The sequence below is a fragment of the Strongylocentrotus purpuratus genome, unplaced genomic scaffold (assembly GCF_000002235.5).
Source record: "Strongylocentrotus purpuratus isolate Spur 01 unplaced genomic scaffold, Spur_5.0 spur5_scaffold_1, whole genome shotgun sequence".
Classification (NCBI taxonomy): Eukaryota; Metazoa; Echinodermata; class Echinoidea; order Camarodonta; family Strongylocentrotidae; genus Strongylocentrotus; species Strongylocentrotus purpuratus.
Window position 1 is genome coordinate 620,310 of NW_022145594.1, and position 23,142 is coordinate 643,451.

The window sequence follows — 23,142 nt, forward strand, 5'->3', positions numbered from 1 at the left end:
AATCAATTTGAATTTACTTATAACAACACCCAATGCTCTGGATGCAGACTGAGCTAGCATTCTGGTACCCTTCTGAAAGCTAAGGAATTCATCAAACCACAGCCCAAGGTATTTGTAGGAGTCCACAATATCAAGCTTTTCTCCATTACAATTGAATAGTGCTGAGGTTTTAGCTTGGGACTTCTGTCTAAAATGTACAATTTGGGTTTTTGAGGCATTAAATTCAATCCTCCACTTGCGAGCCCAAGCGCCAATATTGTCTAACATACGTTGAAGGTCATTTTCATTTTCAGCAAGTACCACAATATCATCTGCATACATAAGCATGTCAATATTTGTATCTAGTACTGGAATCCCCCCATTACATAGCATGACATTGTCAACTAAATCATTAATGAAAATGTTAAAAAGAACGGGAGACAAAAGGCAACCCTGTTTGACCCCTGACTCTACTTTAAAAAAACTAGTATGATTACCATTAACATTCACAGTACACGTAGTGTCCCGGTAAAGAGCCTGTATACAATTGTAAAGCTTACCATGAACACCAATTAATCTCAACTTGTACCATAGCAAAGATCTATTAACTCGATCAAAAGCTTTTTTTGCATCTATAAAACAAACAAAAGTGTCTTTTTTACAAAGCTTTCTGTTTTCAATCATAGAGTAAAGACTGTACAGGTGGTCGAGACAACTCCTTTTCTTACGGAATCCATTCTGTTCTTCCTTAATAATACATTCTTTTTCAAGGAAATGAGTTAGTCTTTCTCTTATGATATCACAATAAATCTTACATATCACCGATATCAGAGTTATACCTCTATAGCTTAATGGTTCACGTTCATCCATTCCAGGTTTTAAAATTGGATGGATTATGCCTTTTTGCCAAGCTGTAGGGGAAATACCACGTTCAAAACAAAAGGAGAGGAGGGCATGAAGGAATTGTATTGAAGCATTGTTTTTTACCATCTCCGAAACGATACCATCTATTTCGGCAGCTTTGTTTAATTTTGCCCTCTTTACAGCTGCAGTCACCTCTGTTAATTCAATAGAAAGGTTTAAATCATTTCCTCTAGTATCAGATTCTTGAACATTACACTCTAGGATTTTCAACTGTGTGTTAACATGTGATAAGAACCCATCATCGAAACCACTGCCATTATCTTTAAACAGAGAATGGAAATCATTTTCCCATTTACTCATAACATTATCATAGTCTTCACTTATTTCTCCATCATCATTTATTATTTCCATTGGTATATTTTGGTACTTCTTTTCTTCATCTGACCCTATTCGACCAATCTCTTTCCAAAATGAACAAGAGTCTTTATTTACCATTGCATCAAGAGCATTGATTTTTTTATACTGGTAAGCTCTCTTAGCTTTTCTGACCGCTTTATCAAAAATCTTATGTGCATTTTTGTAATCAATAAACATCACTTTTTTACCCTCAGTATTCTTGCACTTCAACCATTCCTTTTGTTTACATTTAACACAATTCCATAACGATTGCAGATTATCATTCCACCAGACCTTAGGTGAATGGGGAAGACCTTTTTGGGGTCTACTAGTTTTCCTTTCCCTACAACATTTATGAACACATTTTTGGATTACTTTTTCAAAGCCATAATACACATCGTCCAAATGTTCCTGCGATGATAGACCACAGTTAAGTTTACTTATAAGCTCACTTACTGCATTTTTACTTTCTTCATCGGACATAAAGGAATCATTAATATCATTCAGTTGGTATCGCTTGGATAAATTTTGAAAACTGGGTTTAGAGTGCATCTGGTTATCACTATTTTTACACACTGTTTTTCTGTAAAAATGCCAACATAGTATTGAGTGATCTGGCACTGAACCCACCACTGGGATTGAGTGTTTGTCTAGTAGATCAGCAACTAACAAAACATCAAAATTGAAATACAAATTTATGTCATGGTAAGGTACAATGCAATAGTCCACAACTGATTTTCCTTTGTAGGACACACAGGTAAAATTATCATTTGTATATCGACCATTCAGACAGCAAAAATTTGAGGTTACACAAAAATCTGCAAACAGTCTACCTTGAGAATTTACTTCAAAGTCTATAGTCTTTCTCTGTCTCATTGGGTCTATGCCTTCAATAAAGTCTTGTAAACCTCCGGTTCTGGCATTAAAGTCACCACATATCTGGATTTTACCCAGATCTTTATACTTGTACAATCCTGAAAACAACTTATCAAAAAACTCTTCTGCATGTCCACCTCTGCTCGAGTTCTCTGGGGGTAGGTAACATATGCAAATATAAAATGAATCGTTTTGCCGCTTATCTCTCAGTTGAAGCCACATAATTCCATCATATGATTTTTCCACACACTTTAGTGAAAATGAGCGAAGAATGCGACGGTGGACCAGAAATCCAACCCCACCGGATCCTTTCCTAGCATTTTTATGCAGATGTAGTCGGTCATGACCCAACCACACATAATTGGGAACTGAAATTGATTGACTTTTAGTAAGGTGAGTTTCCACTAGGCAAATAATATCAAAATCACATTTCACAAGGATGCTTTTCCTTATTGAACATGTATCCGACCAACCACCAACATTCCAACAGGCGACACCAAGCTGGGAATAGCCATCGTTATCCTACAAATTCTCCTTACTACTACTAGCTGATGCGTCCGCGATGGGATCATTAGGGGGTTTGAACTCCACTCCATCGATGAAGAGTTTGCCATTTCTGAACAGAGTTTTCTTGCCTGAGTTGTATGCTTCAGATGCGACGTTTTTCAGTTGCTGTTTTACCTTACGGTCTGCAAGTGTCTCATCCTGCTTAATGTAGAAAGGTACCTTTGCTGCTTGCAGCTTGCGTTTGGCTCGAATGATCCTATCCCTGTCTTCCACAGAGCCGACCTTGAAGATGATGGGTCTTGTTGAACCATCCTTCTTCTTTCCAAGTCTGTGGGCTATCTCCACTTTCGTGTCGATGTCGAGGTGGTCCTTCAAAACACTATTCACTATTCCTGAGGGGATTTCGTCTTTTTTCTCTGGGCCATAATTACAGAGGATCAGATTGCACTTCCGAGAGTGTCTCTCCAGCTTATTGTTGACGTCTTGGAGGTGCTTTATGTCAGCCTCACATGAAGACATTCGCTTTGTGAGGGGCGTCACTTTTCTCTCAATATACTTTAGACTACTGATAATAAGATGTTTATAAAAAATAATACGAGACCATAATAAAGGCTTTATACTGAAGAAAACAAAATGATATCATTGTCTTAATGTTTTGCAAGTCATTATAGGTATAAAAAGAAAGGACTTATTGAACGCAAAATAAAATATATGAACAGATACACGACAGTTTTCAGGTAGGCCTATATAATGGCTCTAACAGTTCCATCTAGTGCGAAATTTGAGAAAGAAAGAACTTTGAGAAATGATCAGGAGCCAGATCGATAGAGAGAGAGAGACAGGAAAGAGAGAGAGAGAGGGGGAGAGCGAAAGAGAGAGAGAGGGAGAGAGAGAGAGAGAGATGGGGAGGGAGAGAAAGAGTGAGGTAGAGTAGAAGGGAGTGAATATAATCCTTTGAAAGGTTTTACACGTTAATTGTAATACTATTTTTATCATATAGAACAGTGTTTAACAACAATATTTTGGAACAGGAATATCAAATGGAAGTTTCCCTGTTTTGAATCATACGAGCCTCATCTTTGCCAAATAAAAGAACATTTCATTGTCCCGTGAGGATCTATGGCCAACTTGGTTTTAGTCTGTCACATCATGACGTTTATTCTTCTATTTGTGCTTGCCAAACAAAGCATTCAACATAAATTGCCCATCTTAAACCTAGTTAGCAAAGTCTCCAAATCAATATACCGGTTTTCTAACATTTCAAATTTATGGAGATTCATTTCTTGGGTACCTATATTGACGAGTTACTCCATTGACCTGTTATTAATGAATAAAATATCATACTTAGAATTCAGTTTGCATACGTTACTTGTTGTTATGTCAAGCAAGTCTTGGGCAAGTTTCCAGGTTGTCAAGAACAACCTTTGTATAAAAGGTATGCACACAATTTTAATATTTTAGTAAACCAATTCCATTCCTTGTCTTTCAGTTCAGTATATGTAGCGCCTCCTCATGACAAAGGCTTGATAAAAAAATATAACAAATCGATATGCGTGAAACGTATATATATAGCCATAATTCATTGTGTGATGTATCGGTGGTGGGGTATCTCAGTGAACCAACAGCCTTTGATACTAGCATATTTATAAGGTCTACGAGACAAACAAACCATAAGAACTGAAATAAAGTCATACATAAGAAGAACTAGGAGTAAAGTGATATTTCTTTTTAAATGGTGAACATCACGAATCTGAGAAGAGGACCAAACAAGCAAATACAAGAAATAAAGAAATAACAGAAGGGTGAAACAGGGAAATACATAAACTAAGCGGATAAAAAGAAGAGTAAAATCACAGAAATTCATAGGGAGAGATACAAGTAAGACAATGTCAGTCTCCTGGAGCCAGTCGGTCCAGTGAACGCATCAGCAAGGGTTGGTGCTGAAACGATAATCATCCCCTGATAATGTATTCATTACATTGTAGGGGTATATACAATGTCTAAACATTGTAATGTTACGCTTTGCGTTGACCCGTTCTAGGTTCGCCCTTTTTCCCCCAGAAAGTGCCCTGTTTTATGATAGTGGTGGTTATTTCACCTGACAGCTAAGAAAGCAATAAATGCTTGTTAGTACCGGTGTGTCCCCACTTTGAAAGACGCCCCGCTGACTCTGCCACGAAACGAGTGTGGATATCGTTAGTTGTAGCCCCCCCCCCCCTGTTCTGTTCATCTGATGACTATCAGGAAGAGGGAATTGTCTTCGAGTTTATTCATAACTATAATAGTTTGTCCATTGAGGTAATCTGTTATTCTATTAGCATCACTGTGTAGTTTAGGAAGTTTTAGATGGTCAGTTATTTTGTCATGTTAGACCTTTATAGTCTTTTATTATATTCTTCACATTACACTGCATATTGACCAGTATTCAAAATACCCCTGGACATGGTGGAATCCAATCGGTTATTGCAAAATGTAATTAGAGCAGAGTGTCAAGGTGCTCATGAGCCGGCTATCCGTTCACACACTGAACTGAATCCTCCGGGTGTTATGTCTCCCGGAATTGAGGTTACATAAGAGACATTTATTTCGAGGTTTCTATCATTAAATCTTTACTAATTGATTCGTCTTGTTTTTCAATTTTTGTTTTCTTCGTTGAGTTCATAACGCTTATACCGTTCATAATTATGAACCCCGTTGTTTTGATATTTAAAGATGTGACAAAAATAAAACGGTAACAAAAATGGGCAAACGTTGAAAATAATAGCCTTCCTCATTGTATTTAGTTAAACCTGGCTGACTTCCAATCTTTTTTTTAAATGTTTTTTTTTTTTTATGCAACGTATATGGGAAAGAGAATACGTCAGCCCCGATCTCCGGAAACTGGGCCACTCTCCCTCACAGTGCACATATACAATGTATTTTGTCTTTTACGAAGAATTGACCAATCATGACTCGACAAGGAATAATACATTATGACGTATACACCCCCCCCCCCTCCCCCTAACTCGCCACCATCACTAAGAAGGTTAACAAATCTAGTTTAACTAAACATAACTTTCGGATTACTGGATTATAATAATTAATTTCAGTGCCAAGAGAGAATCTCTTTATCTGCCCTCACAATAATGTTGGCGAAATTTGTAATGGTTATAATATAAGCTTGCATAATAGCACATTCATGAGAGCGATAAGTAACGGAGCTCGAAGCTGAGGCTAATAGTTTAGGAGTCTTATCTGGACGAGGTTTGTATGTTATTGTGATTGAGGAACTCATTGACCATGGACAGACTGAACCGTCTGGTGCGGGGGATCTCTATCATCATGCTATGGGCAATAATCATCATGGTGGCAGGTAAGACTTCTATATCAACTATGAGAAAGAGTGCCAGGGAGAAGGAGAGGGAGGGAGAGAGATTGAACAAGAGAGAGAGAGAGAGAGGGGGGGGGGAGAGAGGGGGTGTGTACAAGCCAGTGAAGATATCAAGCATTTTAGACTACTCCAGTCATTAGACAAATTGGAAAGTACGCTATAATTATATACAACAAGAAAGGTGCCCGCACAGGTAGGCCTAAATCTCTTGTAGAATTTGCCTAAACAGGGGAGCAACTTGCTCAATGAAAGTGATCGCTTTCCTTCGACCCCATGCTCCAAGCCACCGGAAAGTTATGCGCTACTTCGCAACTGTTGACCAGGTGATGAGATTTTAAAAAGCGCATGAAATATCACGATTTAGAATTCCTACATCAGAAAATGGTATCTCAGCAAATTTTTGCTGTCCCTTTCAATGATTTCTTATAAATTGTTAAATGTGTAATAAGTTGAACAAACTAACACAACAATTTTGTAATTTCATTCTTTTTTGTACAACTTCAAAAAATACAAAATGCGCGTGAAAGCACACATTAGCACCCACCGACCACACCCAAAACCCAACAAGCCAGAACAATAGATCTGGTCCAGCAGGGGCGGCGAATTATTTTCATGACCGGGGGGGGGGGGGGAGAAATGCGAGGGACGAGGGAGCAGTGGCGTAATGAGCAAAAACATTGCTGGGGGGGCAGAAAAAATCCGCATCACCATCACTCTTTAATGTTACGCAGGCCCTGGGAACGTTTTTCAAAGTGGGGGGGGGGGGTTAAGTATTAACGATCAGGAAGAGCAAAGCAAAGCAAATTGGAGCGTAAATTGGCGTGGGGTCCAGGGGCAAAGCCCCGGCGGTGTCAAGGGGCGGAGCCTCATGAAGGTCAGCGGTTTTAGGCATTTAATTACGGTCAGAAGAGCATATTTTCATACCTTATATGTGACACTGGCAGGAAGAAGAAGCTTAGGGGTTTTATGAATTAAATTACGATTAGACGAGCATCCAGGGGCCGCCTTAGGTGAGGGAGCATAGTGAATGAGAGGGGTGAAGGTGACGGAAGTGACTACCCCCTCACAAGTTTTGTTGTATTAAAAAAACACATTTCTTAGCAAAACTATAGTATATTAAACAACAAGCAATATACTTTTTTCACACTTCAATTTTCTCGGTATTTAGAAGATTTTTGCGTTATCATTTGTCTAAATGCTGCACTCTTGGGCCCAGAGCCTAAAAGTGTGTTGCAGTCTTGAATCAGTATTTGCTATACATTCTTTTTGGCACTTTTTCAAATTTTGAGGTGGGACGATCCCCCCCCCCTAAAAAAAATTGAGGGGGGACGTGTCCCCCACCCCCCGGATCGCCGCCCCTGCGGTCCAGTAACCCAATTGTTCTGGATCGGTAACAATAACAGGGGCCCTAATATTGACCCTTGAGGCACACCTTGGTTTAATAGAAAGTGAATTCGAACGTGATTGCCTATACAATATGTTGTTTCCTATTTGATAGGTATGATTTGAACCAAGACGATGCATTATTGGACAAATCTATATCCTGTAGTTTACATAACATTATTGACGTGTCTACTGTATCAAACGCTCGCTTTAGGTCTGTAAAGAGAGCACCGACTATTAATCGAGCGTCGATGGCATGCAGCCATGACTCATCAGTTAATGTACTAAGTGTTGAGGCTGTCGAGTGACCGGGTCTGAACTCAAACTGTACTTAATACATCATCAAGAATTAAAAAGTCACAAGGCTGCTTGTGAACAATTCTTTTTATCAGTTTACTGATAGCTGGCAGTATAGATATTGGACGGAAATACACCAGTTTACGGTTGTGTGCGCCATTTTAAACAAAGCCAATGACCTAGAGGTCATGTATTTATGCGTAAGTTAAGATTGCGCCCATGCAAATTAGGATGACATCACTGCCTACGCGCTGTGTTTTGCGCGCACATCATCATTTGCATGGGCGCAATCTTAATTTACGCATAAATACCACTGACCTCGGGTCATTGGCTTTGTTTCAAAGCCATTGACTCGAGGTCAACCGTCTGCGCATGCGCACTGATACAACCGTAAACTGGTGTATTAGTCCTTGAATTTACATCTCCTTTTGTAAACAAGGGGAACACTATAGGCCCCTCCATACCCCACTCTTCTTTTTAGTTTAGTTTTTCAAGTTAATGCCTTCAAACAAATTGATATGAAGAACTCATTGTCTTGTTTGTGTCTCTGTTAATAAAATCCACGTTTACTTTGACCATTTACTTTGTAGAATCACTGCAAAATGTTAAATATACCCGTGAGAAATGTGAAAAACTAAACTAAACTGAAACTAGAACTAGATCCTCTTTTAATGATACATTTATCTCTATTCTTTAGGGAGAAACAGATCGGAAATATCTATTTCGAAATGTGAAATGTTTATTTTTATTTTCTGTAAGCATTATTAAATCTTACGAGGCCGACTCTCTCAATGCAAAGGAGTGTATATATATATATATATATATATATATATACATTCAGCACTTTAGCAGTATGTCAGGAATCGCTTCCCGTACCAGCAGAGAGAATGATTAAATTGGTTTGTTTTACCTGACTGCTAAGAAAGCATGATTGTCTATGTTTGTAATTAAGCAACCGGAGGGCAGACGATTTTAAATCCTAACCACTGTTCTATCACTGAGCCATTGCGCAAATGAGCCATCTCATTAGTCATTTTGATAAAGGAAAATAATATGTTGTTCTATTTCAATTAGGACTAACGTCTGGAACCAAGGCTGCGATTGCCGGAAGTCAAACAGGTAAGATCTTTCATTTCATTTGATACTGCTTCGGTTTATTCAAAGCTTTTCAAACTTTAGAGGTCGAGCAGGTAAAGAGTATTATATGTTCCTCAGAACAAGCCTTACTACTACTACTACTACTACTTCTACTACTACAACTACTACTACTCCTTGTGCTCCTCATCATCCTACTCCTCCTACTACTACAACTACTACTTCTACTACTACTACTACTACTACTAATACTAATACAAATACTACCACTATTGCTGCTGCTACTACTTTACTGCTATTATTAGTACTACGACAACTACGACTACAATTCATTTTATTATTACTACTACTACAAAAACTACCACTACTACTGGTACTAATACTATAACTACTTATACTATACTTCTACTACTACTACTATTACTTTTACTACTACTACTGCTACTACTGCTACTGTTTAGGCCTACATTTATGCTGTATTTAACAGAAGAAAAAAAATACACATAGACCTGTATGTACTGTATATACACTACCATGTCAAAGTATGGTACATGTATGATAAGAAATGAGTGGTTGTATTTTTTTTTTTTTTTTTTTTTTTTTTTTTTTTTGTTAGTGGCTGGGGACAGCGATTTTAGAAGAAGGGAGGTAATGTGACGCTCGGCGTAAAATCTAACTTGTTCATTTTTATAAAACTGACTTGAAACACCAAAATATATATGTGTGACTGATTTTTCGATCGTTTCATATATTTTTGTCTATTTCACTTGTTAAATTGCTGAGTTATACTGTCAGGCTGACTTACCATTATTCTGAATGTCTGTACTCTCTGAATAAGGCTCTTACTTTATTTTTATCAATATATTTCTCTAAAAGGTTACAAATTATTTGATGTAATCGCACTTACTTTGAAATAGTTATTGCCAAGATTTATGAATATTCATGTGCGTACATGTAATATTCGCGTGGTTAAAGCATACGCGCATGATAGTGCGCTGATATACGTGACAGCCGAGTTTGATTGATGTGGCTGTACACTTTGGCATTAGATGAGCTGTGAACCTGATCTGTCTGTGAACCTTGTTGAACCGATATTTACGGTAATTATTCCTTCCGTTTCCGCCCATTGCCATTCATATGCAGATTAGCTGATTTGCATTGCACCAACAACAAATGTTGATCAATCTATTGGACTTTGTACCAGAATTGATGTTTGAATGTTTATTTTAGAGTTAAATGTGTACTTTTATGGTTTTTAAGGCCGAATACAGGCCAGAAGCAGATTGGCCAAAATCTAGCCAAAATGGGATGGCCCAAAACTAGCCAAAATGGGATGGCCCAAAACTAGCAAAATTGGTATAGTGCATATGATTAGTATGACTGCTGTGTATATGGATGCTTGTTATATTTATATTCATTTATCAGATAATAGTTATCAATATGTATGCTTGGAACTGAAACAGAATACACAAAATGGACATGAATTCTTGGATTTTATATTACCGTGCCAGTAATTTTTTATTGAATAATGCAACACTTGATAAAATGTCTTTACAATTATATTGCATTACAGAGATGTCAGTTCAGATATCGCAGTCACTGTTAAGAAATGAGTATTGGAAGTGGTGAACATATTCCCTTTATTTATTACTTTTGGTTGAGAGATTTTACTCTTTGTAGCTAATAAATCATTAGCTACGCTGAAATTAGGTGTACTTCAGGTCGCTGGATAGTTTGACTAACTGATCCTTTGCGGGTATACCTAAAGGTCTAACCACTTCCAATCTGGTTTCTGTGACAAGTAGTTCTAAGAATGTTTATACATGTACAAACTTGTATCTATTTGTGAGATATTGAATATTAGTGCTACTGCTAATTATTCAATGGAGGACTGATTATTTAATTGGTCATTGGAACATTTTCTCTTTTATTATCGATTTTTACTCTAGACTATATACCATATCTGCTGTTTGACCTAATACATTACCAGTAATATGGATTTCTGGAGGAGGAGGCTGAGAGCCTCAGTAACGTAGTCTGTCACCTGTACCTAGTAGTTTAAGAATATATCTATCTACATGTATAGCAGTTGTAACTTTTATATATTGAACATTTGAATATTTAATATTTGTATTCTATATAGTTGTACCTTAAATATATTCGTCATATTTATGAATAAAGTAAATACGATCTGACGCTATTACTTGCATAAGATTTAGTCACTTGTAAATAGATTCACAATTCAACAATTAATGATGTACAAATTAATATAAGTAACTTATGTATTTATGGAGCTGTAACTTACATGTATATTTTATCTTAGTAACACATTGATAATGATCCATTATTAAGCACTGAATTACAGAGAGCAAGGAACGAATCCCTAGACAAACCGGATGTCTTAAGATTGAAGTACGTTTAAAACTGATTAGTTAATTCTGGAAGTTAGCAATAGGTATAGGAATTGGACATTCGAGGCTATAACCTGTTGTAAAGACCCTAGGATTAAAGATCGCATGGTTATGCCGACAGAGTGAGCTGCCATGTCGAGATTAGGGGTGGATAGACCAGTGAGTAGAACTCCCGTTGAGCGGTGATTACTAATACTATAAGTTGATTATGCTATAGGCAATAAGAAGGAAGGCAGTTAAGTATTTGTACTTTAACTTGGAATGGAGTGATTATTGGATGGCTGCTGGTCAGCCTAGATTGACCGTAAGATGAAGTGGCTATGTTGTGTTTAGCCCAGAATAGAATTACTTCTCATGTTTTAGTAGGAAAGATAATGTACACTTTGGAGTAGAATTCAGTTGCTAGTGATCTATTATTGTTACATCTTAAACCTGTCCCTATAACTGTTAACATAACACGCATACACTATCCATACTTTAAGCTAGTAATTATTTAGGTAAATTATTTGTTGTCGGACAAAAGTGACAACATATCTGTATATAATGTACATTTAAACTCTTATACTTAGTAATTGCATTGCATACATACTTGAATTGAATAACGTCGACATGAATTAGGCACGAAAGCCTCACTGTTAGTTGAAATCTATTAATAAATTGTAACTTGTTATTTGTTCACTTGAGCAATTTAGGGTGACAGATTCGTTCTTACAGTAATACATGTCTGTTACACATTAGTTACAGTAGTTAAGTGTGGATGGTGATTGGTATTTTTTACATCTACTTTAGATAGCGCAATTGAGAACTTCGAGAACGAAATCATCGTCTGATTTTATTCAGATACTTATCCACGTCATTGTGCCTTTAGATTGCTCGCTACCCTACGGGAGGAATGTGATAGGGGATTTGAGAGAAAGTGCCCCAAGATACGAGTGCGAATAATGTGTGTGTTTTAACTGCGTGTACAGGACACCCAGTGTGCCCTGTCACATGTTTGCAGTGTGTTGTGCAGATCGTTAGAGAATCTGAGTTGTACAAGTCTGATACGAATATTAGGATTAAATCATGCTTACAGAGTACTGACAGAATTATTCAGATCTCATGATGATGCTTTAACTCACCTAAATGAAGAAATACAAGTAACTTGAAGTGTGGAACAGTGTAGAGATGAGCCAGGCTGCTCGTGGCACGAGTTGAATCTAGCGCGAATGTTTACGAGAGCCCAGGGTTCAGGTCTAAGGTTGACCATTAGTGCGTTGTGTTGAATTAAAGAGGTGCGAAATGAGCCAATGAGAAGGCTGTGATTTGTGAATAATTAAGTCATTTAATTATCGTTTATTGTGTGATCCAACAGGTCAGGTATTTATCTCTTTACAACATCAAGTTGTAAAGAGAAGAGAATCTAGCGCTCTTAATAAAGACTAGATGGTGGCAGCTTAGTGTGTTGTGAATGTTGACTTCATTTTTCTCTCTCACTGACTTTTCTCTCTCACTGGGGAATTACAACACCACCACCCCTCTTCCTCTTTACCCCCCCCCCCCCCCCCCCTTTCTTCCTCCCATATTCCTTCTTCCTTCCTCTATTGTATTATCTATTAACCCCCCCCCCCCTATTCCGCCACAATATTCAATGATCGTTGCCGCGGTTGAAATCGAGTCTAAAGTGATGAAATTTTAAATAATAAACTCTTTATGTTGTATAGCTCCCTCTCTAGACATTACTTTAGCTTTAAAACATTGTTTCTTGCCTATTTGTTATTTCCGTTTAGAAATTATATATCAGAACTGTATATTCTGAGATTTTCATGGTCGCAGCTACCATCGAATGGCCTTTGGCGCTATTTAAAATATTCGAAATTTACCGGGGGCACCGGTAAACTTTTGATTATTTGATTTCTCGAAAACAGAAGTGTTTTAGGGGCTAATTTATTTTTTTTTTTTAATTTAGCGCTTATAATACATCCACAGGGGCATCCAAATATATCAAAAATGTAAAGAATTACTATCCATTCAATTTTCAAAATTTCCCAAAACTTTGCATTACCATTAAATTCTATCATAATGTGATAAAGGATGTCATTTTAAACACAGTTCTGCTTGGAGTTTAAAAATAAATGTGTTTGAAGTCGAATATTGATGAAAGAATAAAACATTTCATTTTTTCTGTGTACAACAGAAAACCAAAATTATGTTTTCCTTTTGATATCAACTTTTGTTTTCAATCACATTTTTATTTTATTTTTTATTTTTTTTGTAGGGGGGGGGGGGTGGAATCTTTGCAGAAGTGTATCTTTAACAACATTCTCTTTCACATTATGATACAATTGAAGTGAAATTTTGCTTTCAAATTTTCAGGAATTTGGGGCTCCCAACACATTAAAGAGGCTTTAACGGAATGATCTAGCATGAAAATTGCCTATAAAAAAAATAAGATTTGAATGTTGACATATGCTGCATATGAGCCCCCTGTCGGCAGGACTGGTCCAATAGCGACAACCCGCTTTTTGGTGAATGGAAAGTTGATATCGGTCCTTAGGGGGTCCAATTAAGGAAGACGTAATTTGTTTGTTGTTACAGAACGCGTGGTAGAACTGGGACGTGGCAAGTCGTTGATCGTCAAGACACCTCAATACATATTCGCATATAGGTCGGCATATTTTGGTGACGTTGAAGGTTTCTATACCTGGATCGTCAAAACGCCGCAGAACTGTACTGTCCGGATTGAGTTTATTGCCCTCAATGCGAAGGTGCCCGGAGAGATTCTAGAGATCGGATCAGGAAACGATACATCTACAAATCATGTAAAGATTTTTTTTTTTTTTTAAATTTCCAGGTAGATAGTGAAGAATGTATAACAATCAGTAGGGATACAAATAATGTTCAACTAAAAAAGAAACATGACTGCAATCACACAATGACAGTGTAGTTATATCATTTTTGGGGTACAGTGCCGTACCATTGCACAGTATCACTGGAAAGCGTACTTTACACCCCTCTGAAGTATTAAGCATCTCGGGGGGAGGGGGGTAATGGTGTGGGGTTGGTTTTTTTGTTTGTTTTGTTTTTTTGTTTTTTTACTTGACCCCACACAGTTCGTTAAAACATCAAGTTATTGACAAAAAGGTAGTCAGGTACAGGAGGGGAAGAAAAGTTATTTAAAAAATAACCACAATACTCATATTGATGATGCACTGTAGTTTAATGTTTGTGTCACTGTTTTCTGTGAAATTATCCGAAAAAACTAAACTAAAAAATTAAACGAAAAACTAAGTACAATGTTCTTCTGTCAATTTTGTTTCCTCATCTTTACTTTTCAACATTTGTTCTTGTTTTTCTCTATTGATATTGCCTAAGGTACAGTAATTGCTATCGTGTTATTGGTCCATTATAGATTTGGAGCTTGACTGGAACTCAGGCGAATATCCCGAGGTGGTTTGAAATAGATTCAAACGTTGTGTGGATGTGGTTCAGATCAAATGACCACAAGAATCCTACATCGCATGGATTCAGTGCTATTATAAGGCCTACGTGTGATCAAGGTATATGTTATACTGTCTTTGGGAATTTAAAACCATAGTGTTTTTTCCCTTTCCTCTACATCTTACATTATTTTTCTACTCCCTCACCTTTATCTGTCTCTCTCTTCTCTCTCAATCACCCAAAATAGGACAGGTTTTTAAAATCCTTAACTTGTTTCTGAACTCTACTTTAACGCTCTGTGGTTTTCGTCTTCAATGATATGTGTATTTATTATTTGTGCATGTACTTTTATTTTGCTTTCTTTGAGCATGATGAGTGGAGATGAATTGAATTGAAAATGAATTGCATTTAATTAATACGCCATTGGTTAAAGTTATTCTGATAGATCGCGCAATTTGTTAACTACTTGCTTAAATTTGATATAGTATTCTTAAGTTTAACTAATAGACTATAAGTAAAATTTGATCAGGTTTATCATTCGCTAAATATGTTGATATACTCTGATAGGCACATGGTAAAACTAAATAATACCTAGTAATACATCAATGATGCATTCTTGGTAAAACCTTTGAATAATTTGAGTTGCTATTTAGGGAACCTAATGTGATACTATTACGTCAGTGGTTTGATCTGATTCATGATAGGCCAAACGTAATATGCAATGATAGTGGATACTTTATTCTGAAACGCCATTGGTTAAACTTGATCTGATACGCTATTGGTTTAAACATAACCCAGTCCGCTATTGGTTAAACATAATCTCGAACGCCATGGTTCGTCATTGGTTCAACTGCGTTAATGGTAAGGATACAAATTATACGTAGTTGCTTAAAAGTAATTTTTGGCGTCGTTGTTTAAATTCAATTTTACTTTGAAGTACGTTTGACCGATAGATCTTTTGTCTTGCCATCAAATACCAACTGAACCCTTTAACCCTTTCCTAATCTCTCTCAGATATAAACACACCGTCATACATCGACACGAGAGGTAAATATACAGATAATCAAGTTTTATTTCCTTGGATATTCAGTTCTGTCCTATCTAGAAATCGATCTAATATGTTTCTTATGCAGTAAGAATTGTTGTGTGAACCAGCGACTTGTAATAAATCAAACCTTATTAAGAATCTGGATACAAAATTTGCTGAAGACACTCAACTTTTACATTAAAGCCCCACATGACTACTTATAGCTACTTGCACCCTCTCAACAGCCAACAATGCCTAAGCGGTACTCATTGATCCCCCATGATGCCCTTTTACTTTTGTTAATTGCAAACTGATTTGATGAGATAACCAACTGCAAGTGAACTCGCAGGGCAGTATAATCCCTCCCTGCCAAACCGTAGTGCAGAGGAGCTTTAAGGAAACATTCAACAGATATACGCAATGAAAGTAGTAATAATGTAAATCGGTTATATCCAATTTGTACATGACCTCTTTGAAGAAAACAAAAACATTTATAAATCCGAGAGAGCAATGCTGTTTAGATAAAAACAAATTAATAAATAATATGATGGCACATGCATGATGCCAAAGGTTTCATTCTTTTTTACAAAAGACCTATATAAAAGTCATTTTTCAAAGCTAACGTATGTCTTATTATTTTATCCAGGTTCTGGTGTATCACTATTAAGCGGGGTTTCTTACACCATAGCTTCACCTAATTCCCCTCAGAACCATCCTCCTTCCTTGAGTAGGATCTGGCTTATTAAACTCCCTCAACCTGCTTGTCAACTTACCATCGATTTCGACAAATTTACAACAAGATCGGTAGATGCCATGGTAAATGATTTTACTAATCATTCTTCCATCTAGGGAAATGTTGTAGCGTGAGTCTTGTTGTTGGGCGGGAGGAACGGGGAGGGTGAACCGGGCTTAAAGGTAAAGACCAGTATTGGAAACGCCCCAATTTCAAAAAATGAAATGAAAGCTCTTATTACCAATCATGTGAAAAAATATGTTTTGAATATTACATGACAATAAAAGTTTTGACGGGAAACCGCCTACTAATTGATATATTTGGTAAATTAGTATATCTATATACTGTTGAGAGATACAAATGCACGTGTCACGCACGTGTGTGTAGTCCCATATACATCTTTCTGTGTACAGTGCTTCTAACTTTATGAAGATTTGGCCAAATTTCTTATAATTTTTATGATTCCAGAACTTTGCTGTACATCTATGCTAGATGATCAACCTTGTCTGATCGATTTCACAACGTTTCTTTCACTATGCAATTGCATGACCATAACTGGTCTTTAGCTTTAAGAAATTAATCCTATAATCCTGACGTAAGTTTCCTTGTAACTTTGATTCAACTGAAAGATTCTCTTATAGTCTCTTTCTAAACCAAGTCTTTGATCATGGGCTGAATTAGTTGTTTTAGTGTGTAATTCTTTTGGTTTGAATTTAAATTTAAATAAAATCTATCATGAAGTCATTTTGGCTCTGTTAATATTGACTTCATGATCTGAGAGATGAAGACAGGGAAAGGATACTGGGGGATGGGGTTTCATTTTATGTCTGGATGGGCATTGGTTACCTATACATACATACACACATATTGGTATTTATTTAGCGCCTATAATTGCTTCTTTTGTAAATAGGGGCATTATCCCTTATTGTGTCTTAAACCGTCATTGCTTCATTAAACTTTAAAGACCTGTTATCTGACCTTGTAGTTAAGTTTAGAACTGTTTAGGGTGAAGGCAAATTGCGCCTCCTTATGTTCATGGAATGTATTTATAATTATTGTCGCAAATGGAATCCATTTATTTAACCTTTTTTGTCACATTCTCTTCATTCATTCACATAGCTTGAGATCAGTTCATCTGCTTCATTAGACACTGTTCGTGCTGTCTTATATGGTGACGTCATACCGGAACCAATAACCTTCACCTCAGACTATGTTCTCATTCGGTTCAGCAGCCGAACGTACTACATCCCTGATATCACCACAGGATTCAAAGCTCATCTATACGCTGACTGTGAATCAGGTAATCGATCAGATACGATACGATGATATCGTCTTTTCAGAGCAAGAAGGGCCAGTGTATAAATGTATAATTATGATGACGTTTTCCATGCTCCAAATAGACGATATATTCTAAAGCGATCTACATGATGATTGTGATCCGACCGGGTGAGTAAAGTCTCTTTTATAGATCGGATACAATGCCAATTGCCATGAAATTATAGCTAGTCACCTATTCTAACATTAACATGGATTGTCGTGGTATACGTGACTGCTTAAACAAAGCATGATGCGATTGGATAGAATGCCAAAAGTCTATTCAGGTCAGGTTGAATAATATTCACCATGCACTAACTACACATACACAGCAATACATATACCCCCGCCCACACACACAATTATACAAAAGCACGGACACACACGCACACAAACACGCACACGTACAGATAAATACAGAGACGGTCCTCCCGGGGTGCAGGGGGGGGGGTGCACAGTGTCCCCCACCCACACTTTTTAAGTACCCCCAAAGTTCCCTTTTCTACATAGGAAGTGTGCTTTTCCTTCGACAAGTTTCCAATTTTCCTTTGCAATAAGTGTCCATTTTTCATTCTCATATGCGCCCTTTTTAATCTTTAGTAATGCGCCTTTGCAGGTACTTTCTAATAAACGATCTCCTTTCTTCATATAAGTGTCCCTTCCCCTTCTCAAGTGCCCATTTTCATATCTGGTCAGTGCCCCTTTTCAGGTGCGATAATTTTCCTTTTAACAATGATACATGCCCCTTTTCCTTTCTAATAAGGGACCTATCCCCTTTTTGCATAAATGCCCCTATCAAAATCTGATGGGTGCTCCTTTTCCGTCGACAAATAACAATTACCAATTCTCATATTAAGTTTCCATTTGTCATCCCTGGCGAGTGCCTCTTTTGGTAGTTGTAAGAAGTGCCATATTTTTCACCTCTGGTGATTACCCTTTGTACTTTGTTTTTTGTAATAAGTATCCCTTTCGATAAGAGTCCCCTTTTTCCTCCCATCTTTTAACGCGCCCATAATTTCAAGCGACTAAGAACAATTTACCCCAAAGCTCGCTCGCTACACTCGCTTGCATTTATAGATGTTAGAATTGTGAAACTTATGAAAGGTTTTTTTCAGTGCTTATAACCCCATGAGGATTGGGTTTTTTCCTCTTCATAAGATTTTTTTTTTCGCTCGGCGACCTCAACAATTTTGCATTTTTTCCTCGCTCTTAAAAGAGTTTTCAGAATATCACATCCAACTGCAAAGTATGATGCCTATCAAGCAATATCCTGTATCGTGTATGAAAAGAAACAAAAATATTGAAATCATCCCTGATCATGTAATCACAATTTATATTTATATACCAATGTCTACAAAAATTGTATATTTTCGCTTTGAAATCTCCCATTTTTCCCTGCTGAAAGTGCCCTTTTTTCTTGGTGCCCCCCCCTTCTCTTTGGAAGTCACTCCGTCGCCCCTAGCTTCAGTAATATTTTTTAGTGTACTGTTAATTTGCATCTGTTTTTACATCATATCACACTCGTATTGCGGTTCAAAGACTAGTTTAGTCGCGGATGTAGGTCTGGTTTTGCACATCCATAAGCGTCATTTCTCGACGAACAACTTTTGTATGAGTGACTAGCGCGTATCTTTAGACAGCATGTTATTGTGACATCGTATATATCGTGACTGCAAAACGAACTAAAACTCTTAGCAATACTTTAAATAACTTGCGCATGCGCATGTTTCCTTATCCAACTTGTTTAGGCCTAGATTATGACCGATTTGAAATGAGCATTCGTGTGCAGTATTCAAACTGGGGGCATGTTTTAGTACATACCCCAGTAGTTCAAAGTATTGTTTACGCTATTCATGTTGCCTTCACTTTATGTCCGCTGTAACCTTTTATAGCGCGTCAAAATTCTAAGCAGTTGTTGATGCTGACCTAGGTCCTCACAATGTCGCCTGCCTGTCTTGTGTGCATTGGGCAGAAGGGCGTCATCGGTCAATGAAGTTCAAGAACTTATCGAAAACGAACAACATGTTTTCCTATAATTGTCTTCTAGGTGTTTCATCTGCTACGACCACCGGGCAGCCAAGCGAGGGAACCGCTGCCACTCAGCCAACTACCGTCAATGCTACAACACCAGTCTCATCACGTAACTCCATGGTCCCATCTACACCATCTGCAGTAGTTCCCATACAGCAGAATGTAACGAATGGTACAACGGGTGAGCTTCTTCGCCGCTCCTACTCCATCACAGACCGGGGAATGGTGCAGATGTTCCGTGGGTGGGTCGATGTACAGGGCCAGGGCACCCCCAACGATTTCTGCAGGTAAGTCACCGTCATTGATCATCATTTTTCTCGCCCCTTTCAATTATATTAGCCGATTGCAGGGCTTTTGAAATAGACTGGGGCTTTGTAAATCTAGATTTAATTGAATTCAAACATAATGATTAATAATTTTCTCTTGATTTGAATTTGATAAAAGATCTACATGATTTTCTAAGCTTCCATATCAGCATTACATAAAATGGCACAGATCTAAACATAAGTCCTCTGTCAGATATCTTCTTCATTGATACACAGGTACGTGTAAAAGTGGGCAACAATTTCATTCATACAAATCCATGAAGGATCTTGTGCACTTAGGTGAACCAGTAACATTGTTGAAGGTTGATAAAAAAAAAATGTATTTATTTATAATTATAAGATATAGTTGAGATATTTAAGGAATCGATCAGATCAGTTTTTCCCAATTTGTATCATTAATAATAGTCTGTTTTCACTCAAACTTTCAGATTATCTTTAATATTACATCTAGCATTGAATTCACTACCTAAGCATCATTTTTTCTCACTTCAACAATGCTTCTAAGTCCCTTTAAAGTTAATCATCATTTAGGGTCGTGTGCAGAAAGTTATTTTTACTTAATCTTCTTGTATAGGGTCGTGCGCACCGATGGAAAGTCATTCCTTTCATGTCTTCTCGCTGGATCTGAAGAAGATGATTTACTAGCCTATACTTCCCCCAACCCCTCCGTAGAATGGTTTGATCCAGGTTATTCCAATACATGGTACATGAAGGATGAGGATAATGATGGGCGAGACGACTATTGCAGGTAAGTTTTATATTCTCATTTGTCTCTATTTTCCCATTCATTGTCTAGGATACAATTTTTGCATTGTACAAACAGTTACCATCGAAAATGTTGCAAATTTTGCAGTTTAAGATGTCACTTGGCAGAGTCAGAGACATAAATAAGAACAGTTTGTTGTGACATAATGATCCAGTGATTTTCTTGGACTTAAATGACATTATTCATTTCCCTCCAACATTTATCATCGGGTTCACTTCATCTTTTTGAGACTTTCTTCCAAGAACATCTAAATTACATTAAATATTTAATACTGATAGCGCCAATGGTGCAGTGACCTATTTTTGTTGTGTTTTTTTTTGTCGCCAGGCTGGAGCGTTATCGTAGCTATCCTTGATAATGTGTAACCTATACTTCATAGTTCTATAACGTTTTTATAATAATAAATAGTTGCCATGGTAACCAGACATTGGTGCCCGTGAGACACTGCCGAACTGTCAAAGACCAGTGCATTGCTCTTTGTAGGCCTATACAGAGGTCGATCCATAAAAGGGCTAATATCTAAATAAATGGCGTCCATCACAATCGGCTATTAAAATAAGTCTGGATAGGCAATGACACCTGCTACCATTATTTATTATAAATCTTTTTTGTTTACAGATGTACTGGTGGTGTGCCATCTACGTTGGTTGTCTGTATGAAAGCTGGAGCAAATGGATTTGAGGGACCTGGCAGCGATTTCTCACCTCCTAACTCCCCTGAGGAATGTCTCTTCCACCAAGCCGATCCCTTCTTTGGCTTCTAATCGTCTCCTCATCGATCCAATGCTAACATTGTTGGTATATTGGATCTGATAACGAACTGAAAATTGCAAGCATTAAGTGCGATAAAGAACGAGAGTGATTGCTCTATAGGAAAGCACTGTACGGGTTCATCTTCTTTACCTCTAATCAATGTAATAGTGAAATGAATCGGGGAGGGGTTCACCGTGCACTGCCCCCCCCCCCCCCCCCAACACATATACTCCTGACTTGAGTGTACGTGTATATACAGTACAAGCTTGATTCGTCACTTGTAGGCCCTATTAGATTTCTATCACATGAAAAGCGAGATAATCCGACATTATAATGCATTAACATGTTACATGTCAATATACTTTAGACTACTGATAATAAGATGTTTATGAAATACGAGACCATAATAAAGGCTTTATACCGAAGAAAAAAACATGATATCATTGTCTTAATGTCTTAAAGCGAGGGAACCACTGCCACTCAGCCAACTACCGTCAATGCTACAACACCAGTCTCATCAAGTACTCCAGGTTCCCATCTACTATCTGCAGTAGTTCCCATAGTGCCTCAATACAAATTATTTCATTCACCTGATAAGAATAATAGTATTTCAATAGTCATAATGCAACTGTATATATTAAGTGTCGCTAGGTAGGTCAAGCCATAACGTTTGTCCAACCTGGCAACAACTAGTGTATACAGTTCGGATTCTGTCTATTGAAATACTATTATTCGTATTAGGTGAATAAAATAATTTGTATTGAGGCACTTTACAAAGACTTATGCATTAAATTTGGTTACATTACGAAAGTGGTCTATTGTTGAGGATAGAATGAGGAACTGTATATTTTGTCCTCTTTCTGTGTTCGTCTCTTCCTGCATGCATGTATATCGTCGATCTGAAAATTTTCTAATTGTAGTCAACATGGCAGTTGAGTACGTTGACACGCATGATCAGTCGGCGTTCGTCGTGTTCTCGTCCACTCAATCTAAAAGTCCATATTGTAGCAGGTGGTCAACTTTGGCAAAGATACATGCCACTTTCATCTCCGCATGATTTCTTGTTTCTTAACTTTTACATAATCTCTCTCATTACATCAGCTTCAGAAACGACGGATAATTTCAACTTGTTGGGACGAGGTGCATCACTAATAGTTGAATTAAATTCATTTTCCCAAAAATTACTTTCTTGATGTTTTTTTAACAACTCTGTTACAACATCAGAAAAATATGATCGTTGAATCGAGATGCTTTATTAAACAGATATGTTCAGAACTTTCCACGTATCATTCCGATTTGGACATTAAAATAGTTTATTCGTATAGTGTTGCATTTTTGCTTTTTTGATAGCGTTTCTAACCCTAATTCTTAAAGGTCTATACTCAGTCCATAGCTCATTACTTTGCTTAATAACATTAGCTCTCTTTTTAACTGTATCTCTTTAATGTATTTCTTTAATTAAATTATAAGTTTACTCATTTAACCAAGGAGAGCATTGCTTCCCCATCCGTTTAGTTCTCAAAGGCATATGCTCGTTCATCATAGATAATATCATAGCTTCCCAATTCTTAGCGGAATCATCAATATCAACAATT

General features: G+C 37.3%; 1 protein-coding gene across 1 annotated transcript; it reads left to right on the forward strand.

The window, feature by feature from the left end:
- Nucleotides 1–5,805: 5,805 nt before the first annotated feature.
- Nucleotides 5,806–21,558, forward strand: LOC593995. The gene is made up of 10 exons (XM_030977146.1): nucleotides 5,806–5,974; nucleotides 8,747–8,791; nucleotides 13,756–13,979; nucleotides 14,570–14,717; nucleotides 15,613–15,645; nucleotides 16,272–16,441; nucleotides 17,478–17,658; nucleotides 19,720–19,990; nucleotides 20,604–20,777; nucleotides 21,414–21,558. Exons 1-10 carry the CDS (start codon nucleotides 5,902–5,904, stop codon nucleotides 21,556–21,558), a joined length of 1,464 nt encoding a protein of 487 aa, XP_030833006.1. The 5' UTR covers nucleotides 5,806–5,901.
- The last annotated feature ends 1,584 nt before the right edge of the window (nucleotides 21,559–23,142 follow it).

What these genes read in the sequence shown, in the direction of transcription:
- LOC593995 (XM_030977146.1), top strand. Translation starts at nt 5,902, where the DNA reads ATGGACAGACTGAACCGTCTGGTGCGGGGGATCTCTATCATCATGCTA. An exon ending in ACGATACATCTACAAATCAT is followed by an intron (nt 13,980 to 14,569) that starts GTAAAGATTTTT and finishes GGTCCATTATAG; the next exon opens with ATTTGGAGCTTGACTGGAAC. An exon ending in CAAGATCGGTAGATGCCATG is followed by an intron (nt 16,442 to 17,477) that starts GTAAATGATTTT and finishes TCATTCACATAG; the next exon opens with CTTGAGATCAGTTCATCTGC.